General features: G+C 63.5%; 1 protein-coding gene across 1 annotated transcript in view; it reads right to left on the bottom strand.

Moving 5' to 3' along the window:
• Positions 1-827: 827 nt before the first annotated feature.
• The window catches only part of CROCC (ciliary rootlet coiled-coil, rootletin), a 31,029-nt gene continuing 14,519 nt past the window's right edge, over positions 828-17,337 (bottom strand). The window contains exons 16-34 of the mRNA XM_072917505.1: positions 16,943-17,136; positions 16,398-16,525; positions 15,632-15,783; positions 14,660-14,761; positions 14,021-14,155; positions 13,328-13,459; positions 13,018-13,256; positions 11,874-12,033; positions 11,624-11,791; positions 10,341-10,659; positions 8,960-9,087; positions 8,760-8,880; positions 7,725-7,846; positions 6,355-6,537; positions 5,527-5,670; positions 4,154-4,408; positions 3,560-3,820; positions 2,712-2,822; positions 828-1,771 (exon numbers count right to left, since the gene is read on the bottom strand). Of these exons, the coding sequence (XP_072773606.1) occupies positions 1,721-1,771; positions 2,712-2,822; positions 3,560-3,820; positions 4,154-4,408; positions 5,527-5,670; positions 6,355-6,537; positions 7,725-7,846; positions 8,760-8,880; positions 8,960-9,087; positions 10,341-10,659; positions 11,624-11,791; positions 11,874-12,033; positions 13,018-13,256; positions 13,328-13,459; positions 14,021-14,155; positions 14,660-14,761; positions 15,632-15,783; positions 16,398-16,525; positions 16,943-17,136 (3,105 nt within the window). The 3' untranslated portion in view covers positions 828-1,720. The remainder of the gene's footprint in view (positions 1,772-2,711; positions 2,823-3,559; positions 3,821-4,153; positions 4,409-5,526; positions 5,671-6,354; positions 6,538-7,724; positions 7,847-8,759; positions 8,881-8,959; positions 9,088-10,340; positions 10,660-11,623; positions 11,792-11,873; positions 12,034-13,017; positions 13,257-13,327; positions 13,460-14,020; positions 14,156-14,659; positions 14,762-15,631; positions 15,784-16,397; positions 16,526-16,942; positions 17,137-17,337) is intronic.

The raw sequence follows: 17,337 nt of genomic DNA, 5'->3' as shown, positions 1-17,337 counted from the left end.
GGGTGAGGTGTGGGTCACTTACAGGCAAAGGGGTTTGGGGTGGGTTTGGGGCGGGTTTGGGGTGGGCTTGGGGTGGGTTTGGGGTGGGTTTGGGGTGGGTTTGGGGTGGGTTTGGGTGTTGCCCTTTAGGAAAGTGTGGGGGTCTCACAGTGAATTTCCCCTCTATAGGGTGAATTTCCCCTCTATAGGGTGAATTTCCCCCCTTTAGGATTAATTTCCCCTCTATAGGATACATTTCTCCTCTGTAGGATGAATTTCCCTCCACAAGGTGAATCTCTTCTCTATAGTATGAATTTTCCCTCTATAGGATAATTTTCCCCTCTGTAGGGTGAATTTCTCAACTGAAGGGTGAATTTTCCCTCTATAGGATGAATTTCCCCTCTGTAGGAGGAATTTCCCTCTATAGGATAATTTTCCCCTCTGTAGGATGAATTTCCCCTCTGTAGGATAATTTTCCCCTCTGTAGGATAATTTTCCCCTCTGTAGGATGAATTTCCCCTCTGTAGGGTGAATTTCCCCTCTACAGGGTGAATTTCCTCTCTATAGGGTGAATTTCCCCCCAAAGCTTCTCTCTCATCTATAAGGTCCACCCTTATCCTCTTTATTTGCTATTTATTACAATTTCTTATCCTTTACTCTTCATTATTGTGAAGAGTAAAAATTGTTATTTTGGGGGTTTAATTATTGTTTATTTCTATTTATTTCTATTTATTTCTATTCATTATTCTTATTATTCATTACTATTTAGGGACCTCATTCAGCCCAGCCCAAATCTGAGCATTCCCAAAGTACCAACTTCCCCCCAAAAAATCCCTCCGAACTCCCAGTTTGGATTTTCCACATTTATTGCCACTGGGACTGGGGTGGGGTCAGAGCCACCTCCTCCCTTCCCACCCTCAGGCTGCCCCAGAGCACCAGTAAAAACCCCCATTCCCAAAAATTCCATATAAAACCCCTGCTAGTTCCTAAAAAAATCCTTCAAAAACACAAATCCAGGGAGATTTTTGTTAGAAAAAAGGGGAAAATTAGGATGAGGCGAGGGCAGGGCTTGGAAGGCTGGAGGGGAATAAATCAGTTGGGTCTTCTGGGCCTAAAAAAAGTGGAATATTCCCCATTTTCCCGTTAAAAACTGCAACAGGAAAATGGGTAAACCATCCACGAGGTGCCAAATTGTATCAAAAATAGACAAATTTTGTCAGCTGCTGGGAAAAGTGCAGCTTTTTCCTGGAAAAAGGGGAACGAGGAAACAAAAATCGCTGCGGGTTTGGAGCACAGGGATGGGGCTGGATCCCCCTCAGCCCTGAGCGGAGCTGCTGTGGATTTTGGGATCGGGGATTGGGATGGATCCCCAAAAATCCCGGAATGGGGATGGATCCCCAAAAATCCCGGAGCTGTGCTGGGCTCTGCTGTGGATTTTGGGATAGGGAATGGGGATGGATCCCCAAAAATCCCGGATCTGTGCCGGGCTCTGCTGTGGATTTTGGGATCAGGAATGGGGATGGATCCCCAAAAATCCCGGAGCTGTGCCGGGCTCTGCTGTGGATTTTGGGATTGGGAATTGGGATGGATCCCCCGAATCCCAGAATGGGGATGGATCCCCCCAATCCTGGAGCTGTGCCGGGCTCTGCTGTGGATTTTGGGATCGGGGATGGATCCCCGAATCCCGGAGCTGCGCCGGTCCCTGCGGATGTCCCGGAATTCCCGGAATTCCCGGAATTCCCTAAGTTCCGGGGGGATGCCGCTGCAGCTCCTGCTCCTTGAGCAGCGCGATCTGCAGGAGGGAGGGGCGGGAGGCGGTGGGGCCGGGCCGTGTCCCTGTGTCCCCAGTGCAGTGTCCCCATGTCCCCCGGGTTGTGTCCCCATGTCCCCCGGGCTTTGTCCCTCATGTTTGCTCGGGGCTGTGTCCCCCGGGCAGTGTCCCTGTGTCCCCCACGCAGTGTCCCCATGTCCCCCGGGCAGTGTCCCCATGTCCCCCCGGGCAGTGTCCCCGTGTCCCCCGGGTTGTGTCCCCATGTCCCCCGGGCTGTGTCCCTCATGTTTGCTCAGCGCTGTCCCTTTGTCCCCCTGCGCTGTGTCCCCATGTCCCCTGGGCTGTGTCCCTGTGTCCCCCGGGCTGTGTCCCCGTGTCCCTTGGGCAGTGTCCCCGTGTCCCCCGGGTTGTGTCCCCATGTCCCCCGGGCTGTGTCCCTCATGTTTGCTCAGCGCTGTCCCTTTGTCCCCCTGCGCTGTGTCCCCATGTCCCCTGGGCTGTGTCCCTGTGTCCCCCGGGCTGTGTCCCCATGTCCCTTGGACAGTGTCCCCATGTCCCCTGGGCTGTGTCCCTATATCCCCCGGGCTGTGTCCCCATGTCCCCCCCGGGGCTGTCCCCGTGTCCCCCAGGCCATAACCCCATGTCCCCCGGGCAGTGTCCCCATGTCCCCCGGGCAGTGTCCCTGTGTCCCCCGGGTTGTGTCCCCGTGTCCCCCATGCAATGTCCCCGTGTCCCCCGGGCTGTGTCCCTCATGTTTGCTGAGGGCTGTCCCTTTGTCCCCCCACGCTGTGTCCCCGTGTCCCCCGCGCTGTGACCCCATGTCCTCCCGGGCAGTGTCCTCCAGGCAGTGTCCCCGTGTCCTCCGCTCGGTGTCCCCGTGTCCCCCCGCGCTGTGTCCCCATGTCCCCCCGGGCAGTGTCCCCGTGTCCCCCGCGCTGTGTCCCCAGCCATGTCCCCTCACCTGCTCCTCCAGGCTGCCTTGGCCGAGCCGGAGCCGCTCCAGCTGCCGCCGCAGCTCCGCGGGCGCCTCGGGGAGCGGCCGGGCCCGGAGCTCCAGCGCCGACACCTGCGCCTGCGGGGAGGGGTGCCCGGCACCCCGGGCTGGGCACTGCCTGCGGGGGCACCCCAAAACGGCCCCGAGCCGGCGCCAACCTCCCCGCCCCTGGAACGAGCCCAGCCCCTTCCCAGTACTGGGACCATTCCCATGGGATGAACCCAGCCCCATCCCAGTACCAGCACTGGGACCACTCCCATGGAATGAGTCCAGCCCCATCCCAGTACCAGCACTGGACCATTCCCATGGGATGAACCCAGCCCCATCCCAGTACCGGACCATTCCCATTGGGATAAACACAGCCCCTTCCCAGTACCGGGACCATTCCCATTGGGATGAACCGAGCCCCATCCCAGTACCAGCACTGGGACCACTCCCATGGGATGAGCTCCCAAAGGATCAGCCCCATCCCGTGGATCGGGATCCACCCCATCCCATGGATCAGCCCCAGACCCATCCCATGGATCGGGATCAGCCCCATCCCATGGATCAGGATCAGCCCCAATCCCATGGATCAGCCCCAGCCCCATCCCATGGATCAGCCCCAATCCCATGGATCAGCCCCAGCCCCATCCCATGGATCAGCCCCATCCCATGGATCAGCCCCAGACCCATCCCATGGATCGGGATCAGCCCCATCCCATGGATCAGCCCCATCCCATGGATCGGGATCTGCCCCATCCCAAGGATCAGCCCCATCCCATGGATTTGGATCAGCCCCATCCCATGGATTGGGATCAGCTGCAGGGACCCACCTGCAGCACCTGGATGCGCTTCCGAGCCTCCTCCAGCTCCTGCTCGGCCGAGCCCGTGGGGGGATCTGGCCCCACGTTGGGATCCGGCCCCACATTGGGATCCCGCCCCGCATTGGGATCCGGCCCCAGTTTGGGATCCGACCCCACATTGGGATCCGGCCCCACGTTGGGATCCGACCCTGCATTGGGATCCGGCCCCGCGTTGGGATCCAGCCCCGCCGGGAGCCCTGTGGATCCAACCCGGCCGGGAGGGTCGCGCTCCTGCCCAGACACACAGATAAATTTCTATTAAAGTATGCATGATGGGTAGGAAGATATAAATAAACCCAAAAATATATTTGAGTAAAATATATATCTTTAAATATTATATACATATATATTATATAAATATCTTTAAATAAAATATGTATTTAAATTTATATTTTATATCTATAGCAATATATCCATTGTGTAATATAGCATTAGATGATTATATAGCTATTAGATGATAATTAGATAATTAATTAGCCCATAATGGTGCAGGGTTCAATGGGGGATCCACAGGGCCCTGTCTGGGGTCAAAGGTCACCGATTTTGGGGTGTGGCCGCACTCACCTCCTGCTGTGGGTCCTGGGGGGGCTCCAGCGGCATTCCCGGTTCCCGGAGCATTCCCGGTTCCCGCAGGAATCCCGGCTCCCGGAGCATTCCCGGTTCCCGCAGGAATCCCGGCTCCCGGAGCATTCCCGGTTCCCAGAGGAATCCCGGCTCCCGCAGCGCTCCCAGCTCCCACTGCTCCCGCAGCTGCTCCCGCAGCATTCCCTTCTCCCGCCGCGCCTCCGCCAGCGCCCGCCGCGCCTCCTCCAGCCCCTCCTGGGACACCGGGACAGCGGGACAGCCCTGTGACACCCGGGGACAGCCCCAGGACAGCCCCGGGACACCCGGGGACAGCCCCAGGACAGCCCCAGGACAGCCAGGAATAGACCCAGGACAGCCAGGGACACCCAGGGACAGCCCCAGGACAGCCCCAGGACAGCCAGGGACAGCCCCGGGACACCCAGGGACAGCCCCAGGACAGCCCCAGGACAGCCAGGGACAGCCCCGGGACAGCCAGGGACAGCCCCGGGACAGCCAGGGACAACCAGGGACAGCCCCGGGACAGCCAGGGACAGACCCAGGACAGCCAGGGACAGCCCCGGGACACCCGGGACAGCCCCGGGACAGCCAGGGACAGCACTGGGACACCCGGGGACAGCCAGGGACATCCCCGGGACAGCCCGGGTACAGCCCCAGGACACCCGGGGACAGCCCCAGGACAGCCCCGTGACACCCGGGGACAGCCCAGGGACAGCCCCGGGACATCCAGGGACATCCTCAGGACATCCAGGGACATCCCCGGGACAGCCAGGGACAGCCAGGGACAGCCCCGGGACAGCCAGGGACAGCCTCAGGACATCCAGGGACATCCCCGGGACAGCTCTGGGACAGCCCCGGGACATCCCTGGAACATCCCCGGGACACCCGGGGACATCCCCGGGACAGCCCGGGACAGCCCCGGGACACCCGGGGACAGCCAGGGACAGCTCTGAGACAGCCAGCGACAGCCCTGGGACAGCTCTGGGACAGCCGGGGACAGCCAGGGACATCCCTGGGACAGCCAGGGACAGCCCAGGGACAGCCAGGGACAGCTCTGGGACACTCGGGGACATCCCTGGGACAGCCAGGGACAGCCCCGGGACAACCGGGGACATCCCCGGGGACATCCCCAGGCCACCAGGGCCTGGCAGGGGGCTCAGGGGAACTGGGAATGGGTCCAGGGAGAACTGGGAGAGGATTCAGGGGAACTGGAGGAGCTGGGAATGGGTACAGGGGTAGCTGGGGGAGCTCGGAGGGGGTTCGGGGGGAAGAAGGAGGAGTTCCAGTGGGAACTGGGGGGACTGGGAGGGGGTTCAGAGGGAACCGGGGGACACCGGGAGGGGTTCCGGTCCCACCTGGAGCAGCCTCCGGTCCGTTTCACCGGCGGCCAGCGCGTCCTGGAGCTGCCGGAGCCGCTCGTGGAGCCGGGACCCGTCCGGAGCCTCCGCCCTGGAGCCGCCCCCCGGCACCGGCCCCGGGCAGGACTCGGCCTGAGCCAGCTGGGCACGAAAGGGTTACGGGGAGCAGGGAACTGGGGGGACTGGGAGGGGCGAGGGGCAACTGGGGGGACTGGGAGGGGTTCGGGGGGAACTGGGGGGACTGGGAGGGGGTTCAGGGGCACCTGGAGCAACTGGAAGGGGGCTCAGGGGCAACTGGGGGGACTGGGAGGGGTTCAGGGGCACCTGGGGCAACTGGAAGGGGGCTCAGGGGCAACTGGGGAGACTGGAAGGGGGCTCAGGGGCAACTAGGGGGACTGGGAGGGGCTCAGGGGCAACTGGGAGGGGCTCAGGGGCAACTGGGGGGACTGGGAGGGGCTCAGGGGCAACTGGGGGGACTGGGAGGGGCGAGGGGCAACTGGGGGAACTGGGAGAGGCTCAGGGGCAACTGGGAGGGGCTTGGGGCAACTGGGGGGACTGGGAGGGGCTTGGGGTAACTGGGGGACTGGAAGGGGCTCAGGGCAACTGGGAGGGGCTCAGGGGCAACTCAGAGGACTTGGGAAGGGATTCAGGGAGAGCTGAGGGACTGAGGGGTTTTGGGGGAACTGGAGACAACTGGGATGGGATCCAGGGCGAACTCGGGGGAACTGGGAGTGGGTTCAGAGGGAACTGGGAGGGCGCTCAGGGGGGAACTGAGGGGCTGGATCCGTGAAAAGGCGGTTCAGCCCCCGGTGAACGGGGCCGTACCTGCGTGCGGAGCCGCTCCGCTCGCTGCCGCGCCTCCCGCGCCTCCTCCTCCCGCCCGGCCAGCGCCCGCCGCGCCCGGCCCAGCTCGGCCTCCAGCACCCACTGCTGCAGCTCCAGCCGGGAGCTCCGGCTCTCGGACACCTCCAGCCTCTGCCGGGCCTCCTCCAGCTCGCCCAGCTGCTCCTGGAGCCACCGCACATTCCCATTCCCACCTGGACCCCCCTCATTCCCTCCTGGACCCCCCTCATTCCCTCCTGGACTCCCCTCGTTCCCACCTGGACCCCCCTCATTCCCACCTGGACTCCCCTCATTCCCACCTGGACCCCCCTCATTCCCTCCTGGACCCCCCTCATTCCCACCTGGACCCCCCTCATTCCCTCCTGGACCCCCCTCATTCCCTCCTGGACCCCCCTCATTCCCACCCCATAGGGCTGCCTGGCATTCCCTCCTGTGCTCTCCATTCCCTCTTGACCCATCCCGTTCCCTCCTGACTCCCTCATACCCCCCTGGCCCCATTCCCATCTGATCCCCCCGCTTCCCCCGTGGCCCCGTTCACCCCTGACCCCTCCCGTTCCACTCATACCCCCCAATTCCCCCCTGGCCCCTCCATTCCTCCCTGTCCCCCTGTTCCCCTGTCCCCATTCCCCAGCCCCGCTCCTCTTTGTCCCCATTCCCCTGTCCCATTCCCCTGTCCCCCTTCCCCAGCCCCATTTCCCTGTCCCGTTTCCCTGTCCTGTTCCCCTGTCCCCATTCCCCCCTGTCCCCCTTCCCTGTCCCCCTTCCCCGTCCCCATTCCCCAGCCCCGTTCCCTGTCCTGTTCCCTGTCCCGTTCCCAGCCCATTCCCTGTCCCGTTCCCAGTCCCGTTCCCAGTCCCGTTCCCTGTCCCTGTTCCCTGTCCCGTTCCCATCCCGTTTCCTGTCCCATTCCCTGTCCCCATTCCCTGTCCTGTTCCCTGTCCCATTCCCGCCCGTTCCCGTCCTGTTCCTGCCCGTTCCCGACCCATTCCCGCCCGTTCCCACCCCAGTCCCGCCCGTTCCCACCCCAGTCCCGCCCGTTCCCTGTCCCGTTCCCAGCCCGTTCCTGTCCCGTTCCCGGCCCATTCCCTGTCCCGTTCCCAGCCCGTTCCTGTCCCGTTCCCGGCCCATTCCCTGTCCCGTTCCCCTCCCGTTCCTGTCCCGTTCTTGCCCGTTTCTGTCCCGTTCCCGCCCGTTCCCGGCCCGTTCCCTGTCCCCATTCCCAGTCTCGTTCCCGCCTGTTTCCGTTCCGTTCCCGTTCCATTCCCAGCCCGTTCCCGCCCGTTCCTGTCCCATTCCCGCCCGTTTCTGTCCCATTCCCGCCCGTTCTCGCCCGTTCCCGTTCCCGGTCCCACCTGCCGCTGGCCCCGCAGGGCGCTCAGGCACTGCCGCATCCCGCGCTGCTCCCGCTGCCAGCGCCGCCGGTTCTCGTCCTGCAGCAGCAGCGAGGCGCGGGCAGCGCTCAGCTCCCGCCGCCCTGCACGGGGAATTACTGGGGTTTGTGGGGTGCACAGGGGATTTGCTGGGGTTTTACTGGGGTTTCACTGGGGTTTGTGGGGTGCAAGGGGTTTTACTGGGGTTTTACTGGGGTTTGTGGGGTGCACAGGGGTTTTACTGGGGTTTTATTGGGTTTTTACTGGGGTTTGTGGGTGTGCAGAGGGGTTTTACTGGGGTTTTACTGGGGTTTGTGGGGTGCACAGGGGTTTTACTGGGGTTTTATTGGGGTTTGTGGGGTGCACAGGGGTTTTACTGGGGTTTTATTGGGGTTTGTGGGGTGCACGGGTTTTACTGGGGTTTATGGGCGCACAGAGGGGTTTCACTGGGGTTTCATTGGGGTTTGTTGGGGTGCAGAGGGCTTTTACTGGGGTTTATGGGGGTGCAGAGGGGTTTTACTGGGGTTTGTGGGGTACAGAGGGGTTTTATTGTGGTTTTACTGGGTTTTTACTGGGGTTTGTGGGGGTGCAGAGGGATTTATTGGGTTTTTACTGGGGTTTGTGGGGTGCAGAGGGGTTTTACTGGGGTTTATGGGTGCACAGGGGTTTTACTGGGGTTTAACTGGGGTTTGTGGGGGTGCAGAGGGGTTTTACTGGGATTTTATTGGGGTTTGTGGGGTGCAGAGGGGTTTTACTGGGATTTTATTGAACTTTGTAGGCTTTAGTAGGATTTCTGGTGTTTCCCAGCAGGATTTTGGAAGACATCCCAGCCAGCATCCCCCACTCTGCTTCGCACCGCCCTAGTTCCCTGTGCCTCAGTTTCCCTCCAGCTCCCGCTCGGACCACCCCGAACCCCTCAAGTCCCAAAAAATCCCCCCAAAATCACCTCGCTCGCTCTCATCCAGCCGCCGGACCACCCTGAACCCCTCAATTCCTATAAAATCCCCCCAAAATCACCTCGCTCGCTCTCCTCCAGCCGTTCCTGCAGCCGCTCCGCGCGGGCCCCGGCGCGGTCCCGCTCCGCCTCCGCCTCCGCCAGGCGCCGGCCGAGGCTGCCCAGCTGCCCCCGGAGCTCCTCCTGCCGGGAACCGGGCTGGGACCGGGCCGGGAACGGCCCTCGGGGGACAGAGGGGACGGGAGGGGACAGGGCCACGCACCCGCTCCCGCTGCGCCTCCTGCAGCTCCCGCAGGAATTCCCGCAGCGCCGCCCGCAGCGCCTCGGGATCGGTACCGGGATCGGGATCGGGATCCGGGACCGAGCCGGGGCTGCCCGACCCCTCCGGGCCTGTGGGGACAGGCGGGGTGGCACAGGGACAGCGGCCGGGGTGAGGGGACGGAGCAGCGGGGACACCAGGGAGGAGCGGGGGGGAAATGTGGGGATGAGGGGGATGGAGTGAAAGGGATCCCAGAGGTGCAGGGGGGGGATAATGGGGTTTGGGAGAGCCCAGGGATGTAGGGACTGGAATAATGGGGTTTGGGAGAGCCCAGGAATGTAGGGACTGGAATAACGGGGTTTGGGAGGTCCCAGGGATGTAGGAGATGGAATAATGGGGTTTGGGAGAGCCCAGGGATGTAGGAGATGGAATAATGGGGTTTGGGAGAGCCCAGGGATGTAGGAGATGGAATAATGGGGTTTGGGAGAGCCCAGGGATGTAGGAGATGGAATAATGGGGTTTGGGAGAGCCCAGGGATGTAGGGGATGGAATAATGGGGTTTGGGAGAGCCCAGGGATGTAGGGGATGGAATAATGGGGTTTGGGAGAGCCCAGGGATGTAGGAGATGGAATAACGGGGTTTGGGAGATCCCCAAGACGCAGGGGATGCAATAACGGGTTTTGGGAGGTCCCTGGGATGCAGGGGATGAAGCAATAGGAGACCCGACAGATGCAGGGGATGGAATAATGGGGTTTGGAAGAATCCAGGGATGCAGAGGATGGAATAATGGGGTTGGGGACATCCCTGGGATGCAGGGGATGGAATAACGGGGTTTGGGATATCCCCGGGATGCAGGGGATGCAATAACGGGGTTTGGGACATCCCTGGGACACAGGGGATGCAATAACGGGGTTTGGGAGGTCCCTGGGATGCAGGGGATGAAGCAATAGGAGACCCTACAGATGCAGGGGATGAAATAATGGGGTTTGGGAGACTGCCGGGATGCAGGGGATGGAATAATGGGGTTTGGAAGAATCCAGGGATGCAGAGGATGCAATAATGGGGTTTGGGAGGTCCCTGGGATGCAGAGGATGAAGCAATAGGAGACCCCCGGGACGCAGGGGATGCAATAACGGGGTTTGGGAGACCCCCGGGACACAGGGGATGCAATAACGGGGTTTGGGATATCCCCAAGATGCAGGGGATGCAATAACGGGGTTTGGGATAACCCCGAGATGCAGGGGATGCAATAACGGGTTTGGGAGGTCCCTGGGACGCAGGGGATGGAATAACAGGGTTTGGGAGACCCCCGGGACACAGGGCCCGGATCCCTTGGAGATGCCCAGGGCTGGACCGAGGGGTGACACCTCCCTCGCCCGCTCACCCTTGGCCCTGGCCACGGCCACGGCGCGGCGCAGGGTGGCCTGGAGGCCGCCCAGGCGGGACTCGGTGACCCGGCGCTGCTCCTCGCCGCGGGCCAGCTCCTCCTCCAGGCCCTGCGCCCGGCCCTGCGCCGCGCTCAGCCGCAGCCCCAGCTCGGCCACCTCGGCCCGCGCCGCCTCCACCTTCAGCTGCAGGTTCCGTGTGTCCGCCAGAAGCTTCTTCTCATGGCCCCGCGCCTCCTCCAGGCTGCGGGACAGCTCCTGCTCCCGTCGCATGAACTGCTGCTCCGCTGCAGCCAGGCGCTGCTGCAGCTGCTGCAGCTGTGGGGCAAAACGGGGCAGGAATGGGGATGGGGAATGCGGAATGGGGAATGGGGAATGGGGAATGGGGATGGGGAATGGGGAATGGGGAATGGGGAATGGGGAATGGGGAATGGGGAATGGGGAATGGGGATGGGGAATGGGGAATGGGGAATGGGGAGTGGGGAGTGGGGAATGGGGAATGGGGTGGGGATGGGGTGGGAATGGGGTGGGGATGGGGCGCGGATGGGGCGGGAATGGGGTGGGAATGGGGTGGGAATGGGGTGGGAATGGGGTGGGGATGGGGAATGGGGTGGGAATGGGGAATGGGGAGGGAATGGGGTGGAAATGGGGTGGGGATGGGGTGGGAATGGGGTGGGGAACGGGGTGGGAATGGGGCTGGGAATGGGGCGGGGATGGAGAATGGGGTGGGAATGGGGTGGGAACAAGGTGGGAATGGGGTGGGAATGGGGTGGGGATGGGGTGGGGATGGGGTGGGAGGGATGGGGAACGCGGGGTGGGAATGGGGTGATGGAGGACCCCATGGAGGCAGGGGATGGAGCAGTGAGGTCACAGGGAACTCCAGGGACAGAGGGGATGGAGCAATGGGAACTCCAGGGATGCAGGGGATGGAGCAATGGGGTCACAGGGAATCCCAGGGATGCAGGGGATGGAGCAATGGGGTCACAGGGAATCCCAGGGATGCAGGGGATGGAGCAATGGGGTCACAGGGAATCCCAGGGATGCAGGGGATGGAGCAATGGGGTCACAGGGAATCCCAGGGATGCAGGGGATGGAGCAGTGGGGTCACACCCATTGGGACACAGGATGGCGATGATTTGGGACAACAGGCACCAAGCTATGGCCTGAGGGGACAGGGACACCTCCAGACCCACAGGACAGCCAGTTGCGGGGGGGGCCAGCGACACTACAGGATGTGGCACACCCACAGCAAGGTCTTGGGGACCTTTGGCGACACCCTCACCTCCTTCCTGGCAGCCTCGGCGCTGGCCTCGCTCTCCACCACCTTCTGCCTGAGGCCGGAGGCTTCGCGGCGGCTCCGCTGCTCCCGCTGCTCCTCCAGGGCCACCCGCGCCTGCAGCTCCCCCAGCTCCCGGCCCCGCCGGCTGTTCTCACCATCCAGCTCCTTCACCTGCCCGCCAGGGGAGCAGCGGTTCGGGGACACCCCCAGATGCCCGAGGGGGGCTCCGTGTCCCCGTTCCGTGCCCCCTGACCTGGCGGCGCAGCTCCTGCAGCTCCCTGCGGCTCTCCAGGCGGCTGCGCTCCAGTCCCCGCAGCGCTGCCCGCAGCTCCGACACCTCCTGCTCGGCCGCTGCCCGTGCCCCCTCCAGCAGCGCCAGCCGCTGCTCCTTGTCCTCCCCGGAGCGCTTCAGGCTGCGGGCAGCGGGGGCTGGCAGCGCCCGAGTGGGCACCGTGCCCCTGGTACCCACCCTGCCCATCCCGGGGATCCTCCCGGTCCTGCTCTGCCCATCCCGGGGATCCTCCCGGTACCCGCCTGCCCATCCCGGGGATGGCCCCAGTCCTGCCCTGCCCATCCCGGGGGTCCTCCCCAGCCCCACATTTCCACCTCCTCATCCTGAGCGTCCTCCTGAGCTGGAGCATCGCCCCATCCCGACCTGAGCATTCCTGAGTCCCGACATCCCCCCAACCCCAAACATCCCCCCAACCCCAAACATCCCCCCAACTTTGAGCATCCCCCCAACCCCAAACATCCCCCAACCCCGAGCATCCCCCCAACCCCAAGCATCCCCCAACCCCAAACATCCCTCCTAACCCCAAACATCCCCCAACCCCAAACATCCCCCTACCCCAAAAATCCCCCCAACCCCAAACATCCCCCCCAACCCTGATCATCCCCCCAACCGTGAGCATCCTCCAACCTTGAGCATCCTCCAACCCCAAACATCCCCCCTCATCCCAAACATCCTCCAACCCCAAACATCCCCCCCAACCCTGAGCATCCCCCCTTGTCCCAAGCATCCCCCCAACCCCAAACATCCCTCCAACCCCAAACATCCCTCCTCATCCCGAGCATCCCCCCCAACCCCAAACATCCCCCAACCCCGAACATCCCCCCAACCCCAAACATCCCCCCAACCCCAAACATCCCCCCAACCCCAAACATCCCCCAACCCCAAACATCCCCCCAACCCCAAACATCCCCCAACCCCAAACATCCCCCAACCCCAAACATCCCCCCAACCCCAAACATCCCCCAACCCCAAACATCCCTCCAACCCCGAGCATCCCCCCTCATCCTGAGCATCCCCTAACCCCAAACACCCCCAACCCCAAACATCCCCCCAAGCTCTGCCGCCGCCCCCTGCCCCTCCCGGCGAGCCCATCCCCGTTCCGGACCTGACGCGCTCTCCCTCGGCGCGCAGCAGAGCCGCCCGCAGCTCCTCGTTGGAGCGCTGCAGCGCCTCCTTCTCCCGGGCAGCGTCTCCCAGGGCCCGGTTCGCCTCCCGCGCCCTCCGCCGTTCGCTGTCGCGGCTCTCTCGGTTATCCCGGAGCTCCCGCCGCGCCTCCCGCATCTCCCGCAGCGCCGCCGCCCGCGCCTCCACCGCCGCCCGCAGCTCTGCCCGCGCCTCCTCCGCCTGCCCGCGGGGAAATCCCGGGATTTAGGGGTGTCACGGCTGCGGGAGGGGTTTTTCTGGGGGTGGCTCACCTCCCGCACGGCTCCGTCCCGCTGCTGGGCCGCCGCTGCCGCTCGGTCCCGGAGCGCCCGAACCTCCCGTTCGTGGGTCAGAGCTGCCGCCTCCGCCCGTGCCCGCAGCGAGCGCAGCTCTGCGGCCATGGACTGGGGACATGGGGACAGCGCGGGCTGAGAGACCCGCACGGCCCGGGGTGGCACCGCGGGGTGGGACAGGGGACAGGGACAGTGGGGAGGGGGGGGACAGGGACAGGGGGACAGTGGGGATGGGGTCTGAGAAAGAGTGGGACAGTGGGGAGGGGGTCTCAGACACAGGGGGACAGTGGGGAGGGGGTCACAGAGAGAGGGGACAGTGGAGAGGGGGTCCCAAAGAGAAGGGGACAGTGGGGTTGGGGTCCCAAAGAGAAGGGGACAATGGGGATGGGCTCCCAGGGAGAGGGGGACAGTGGGGAGGGGGTCCCAAGGACAGGGGACAGTGGGGATGGGGTCCTGGAGACAGGGGGAGAGTGGGGAGGGGGTCTGAGAAAGAGGGGGACAGTGGGGAGGGGGTGCCAGGGACAGGGAGACAGTGGGGAGGGGGTCCCGGGACAGGGGACACCCAAGCATGGGTGGCCGCAGTAGGAGGGGACACTTTGGCAATGGGGGTTGCAATGAGGGGCTCAGGGGCTCTGTGCCACCTTGGGGGGTTCTGGGACCCCCCAAACCCACCTCCTCCTGCTCCTGGTGGCCGCTGAGCTCTCGCCGCCGCTGCTCCAGCTCGGCCATGGCCTCGTCCAGGCTCCGCTGGAGCCCTGCCAGTGTCCCCGCCAGGGCCACCCGCTCCTCCTCCTGCAGCGCCAGAGCCTGGGGACAGCGGGTGGCACAGGGACATGGGGGATGGCACAGGGCTGGGGACAGCGGGGTGGCACAGGGACAGGGGGGTGACACAGGGCTGGGGGACAGCGGGGTGGCACAGGGACAGCGGGGTGGCACAGGGCTGGGGGACAGGGCGATAGGGACAGGGGGACAGGGGGGTGACACAGAGACAGGGGGATGGCACAGGGACAGCGAGACAGGGGGATGGCACAGGGACAGGGGGACAGGGGGATGGCACAGGGCTAGGGGACACCACAGGTGGCACAGGGACAGGAGGACATCAGGGGTGGCACAGGGCTGGGGGACAGCGGGGCTGGCACAGGGCTGGGGGACAGGGTGATAGGGACAGGGGGACAGAGGGGTGACACAGGGGGAGAGGGGGATGGCAAAGGGACAGGGGGACAGGGGGGTGGCACAGGGGGACAGAGGGGTGACACAGAGACAGGGGGACAGGGGGATGGCACAGGGACAGGGGGACATCGGGGCCACCACCTGCTGCTTCTCGCTCTGGCGCTGCTGCCGCTCTGCCGCCAGCTCGGCCACCAGCTCCTCGTGCTCCTGCACCATCCGGCCCCGCTCGGCCTCCAGCTCCTCCTGCCAGCCCCAAAAATCACCAGTGAACCCCAAAAATCATCAGCGGACCCCAAAAATCATCAGCGGGCCCCAAAAATCATCAGCGAACCCCAAAAATCACCATCGAATCCCAAAAATCACCAACGGACCCCATACATCACCAGTGAAACCCAAAAATCACCATCGAACCCCAAAAATCATCAGCGAACCCCAAAAATCACCAGCGGACGCCAAAAATCATCAGCAAACCCCAAAAAATTATCAGCAGACCCCAAAAATCATCAGCAAACCCCAAAAATCACCAGTGAACCCCAAAAATCATCAGCAAACCCCAAAAAATTATCAGCGGACCCCAAAAATCATCAGCGGACCCCAAAAATCGTCAGTGAACCCCAAAAATCATCAGCAGACCCCAACCAATCCTGCACCCCAATTTTCGCCCCCCAGCAATCAGCGGGAATATCCGAAATTAGGGCTGCACCCTAAAAATCACCACCGTGCCCTCAACAATCAGCACGTGCCCCAAAAATCACCGCTGCACCCCAAAAACCTACAATCCACCCCAAAAATCACCGCTGCACCCCAAAAACCTACAATCCACCCCAAAAATCACCGCTGCACCCCAAAAAATCTACAATCCACCCCAAAAATCACCACTGAGCCCCAAAAACCTACAATCCACCCCAAAAATCACCGCTGAGCCCCAAAAACCCAACGTTTCACCTCGAAACTCAACATTTCACCCCAAAAATCAACATTGTGCCCCAACAAAACACCGAAAATCACCGTTACGCCCTAAAAACCTCTACCACAGCACCCCAAAATCGCGTTGTTGTGCCCCCAAAATCCCTTCTGCACCCGAAGTCGCGCACCCAAAGGTGCCGGGCGCACCTTCTGGCGCTGCAGGAGCTGCAGCTGCTCCCGGTGGGTGTCGTGGGTGCTCTGCAGGGCCGCTGTCACCGCGGCCACCTCGGCCACCGCCACCGCCTGGCACCGCTCCCGCAGCTCCTGCGCCCGCTCCCGCTGCGCCACGGCCAGCTCGGCTGGGGACAGGGACACCCCAGGCGTGGGGACACCCCTCAGGTATGGGGACAGGGACACCCCTCAGTTATGGGGACAGGGACACCCCTCAGCCATGGGGACACCCCTGAGTCATGGGGACACCCCCTGTCAGTGGGGAAAGGGGGATGGAGCTGAGGAGGAGGATGGGGATGGACAGAGACGAGGATGGGGATGAGGATGAGGATGAAGATGGGGATGGGGATGGATGGGGTGAGGATGAGGATCGGGATGAAGATGGGGATGGATGGGATGAGGATGGGGATGATGGATGGGGATGAGGATGGATGGGACGAGGATGAAGATGAAGATGGTGATGGATGTGGATGATGGATGGATGGGATGGGGATAAGGATAAGGATGAGGATGAAGATTGGGATGAAGATGGTGATGGATGGGATGAGGATGAGGATGAGGACGAAGATGGTGATGGATGGGGATGGGGATGGACGGGATGAGGATGAAGATGAGGATGAAGATGGGGATGGATGGGACGAGGATAAGGATGAAGATGAGGATGAGGATGAAGATAGGGATGGATGGGTGGCAGCTGGGCATGGCGTGGCTGACAGGACACACGGTGCCCGGGGTCCCTCACCCTCCAGCGCCTCCTTGGCCTGGGCCAGGCTCCGGCCTTGGGCCTCCAGCTGCTGATTGCGGGCCTGGAGCTGGGCCAGCTCCTGCTGCAGCTGCAGCACGCTGCTCTCCAGGGCCTCCTTCTGCGACCTGCGGGGCGGGCACGGGGCTGGGCACGGGCTGGGCACGGGGTGGGCACGGGGTGGGCACGGGGCTGGGTACGGGGCTTGACCTGCCCCGGCACCCACCTGAGCCCGGCACCCACCTGAGCCCGGCACCCACCTGGGCCTGGCATCCCTCCACCCAGCACTCACCTGAGGTTGGCACCCACCTGAGCCCGGCACCCACCTGAGCCTGGCACCCACCTGAGCTCAGCACCCACCTGAGCCTGACACCCACCTGAACCTGACACCCACCTGAGCTCGGCACCCACCTGAGCCTGACACCCACCTGAGCTCAGCACCCACTGAGCCCGGCACCCACCTGAGCCCGGCATTCCTCCATCCCAGCACCCACCTGATCCCCGCACCCACCTGAGCTCGGCACCCACCGGAGCCCAGCACCCACCTGAGCCCCGCGGTCTCGCTGTCCCGGTGCCGCCGCCGCCGCTCGGCCGCCTCGATCCTCACTCCCAGCCCGGCCCCGTCCCGGGCCAGCCCCGCCTGGGCCCGGCCCAGCCGCTCCTGCTCCGCCCGGAGCCGCTCCTGCTCCGCCCGGGCCCGCGCCAGCGCCGCGCCCGCGGCACCCTGCTCCTGCAGCGCCTGCGGAGCCCGGGATATACCGGGATATACCGGGATTAGCCCGGGACAAACCGGGGTCAGCCCGCGCCAGAGCCGCGCCCGCCGCACCCTGCTCCTGCAGCGCCTGCGGAGCCCGGGATATACCGGGACAAACCGGGACACACCGGGGTTAGCCCGGGGACCAGCAGTGACAGCCCAGGGACAGCCCAGGGACACACCGGG

The sequence above is a fragment of the Taeniopygia guttata genome, chromosome 21 (genome assembly GCF_048771995.1).
Source record: "Taeniopygia guttata chromosome 21, bTaeGut7.mat, whole genome shotgun sequence".
Taxonomy (NCBI): domain Eukaryota; kingdom Metazoa; phylum Chordata; class Aves; order Passeriformes; family Estrildidae; genus Taeniopygia; species Taeniopygia guttata.
The sequence above is the reverse complement of the archived record's forward strand: the minus strand, read 5'-3'. Positions and strand labels throughout refer to the sequence as shown.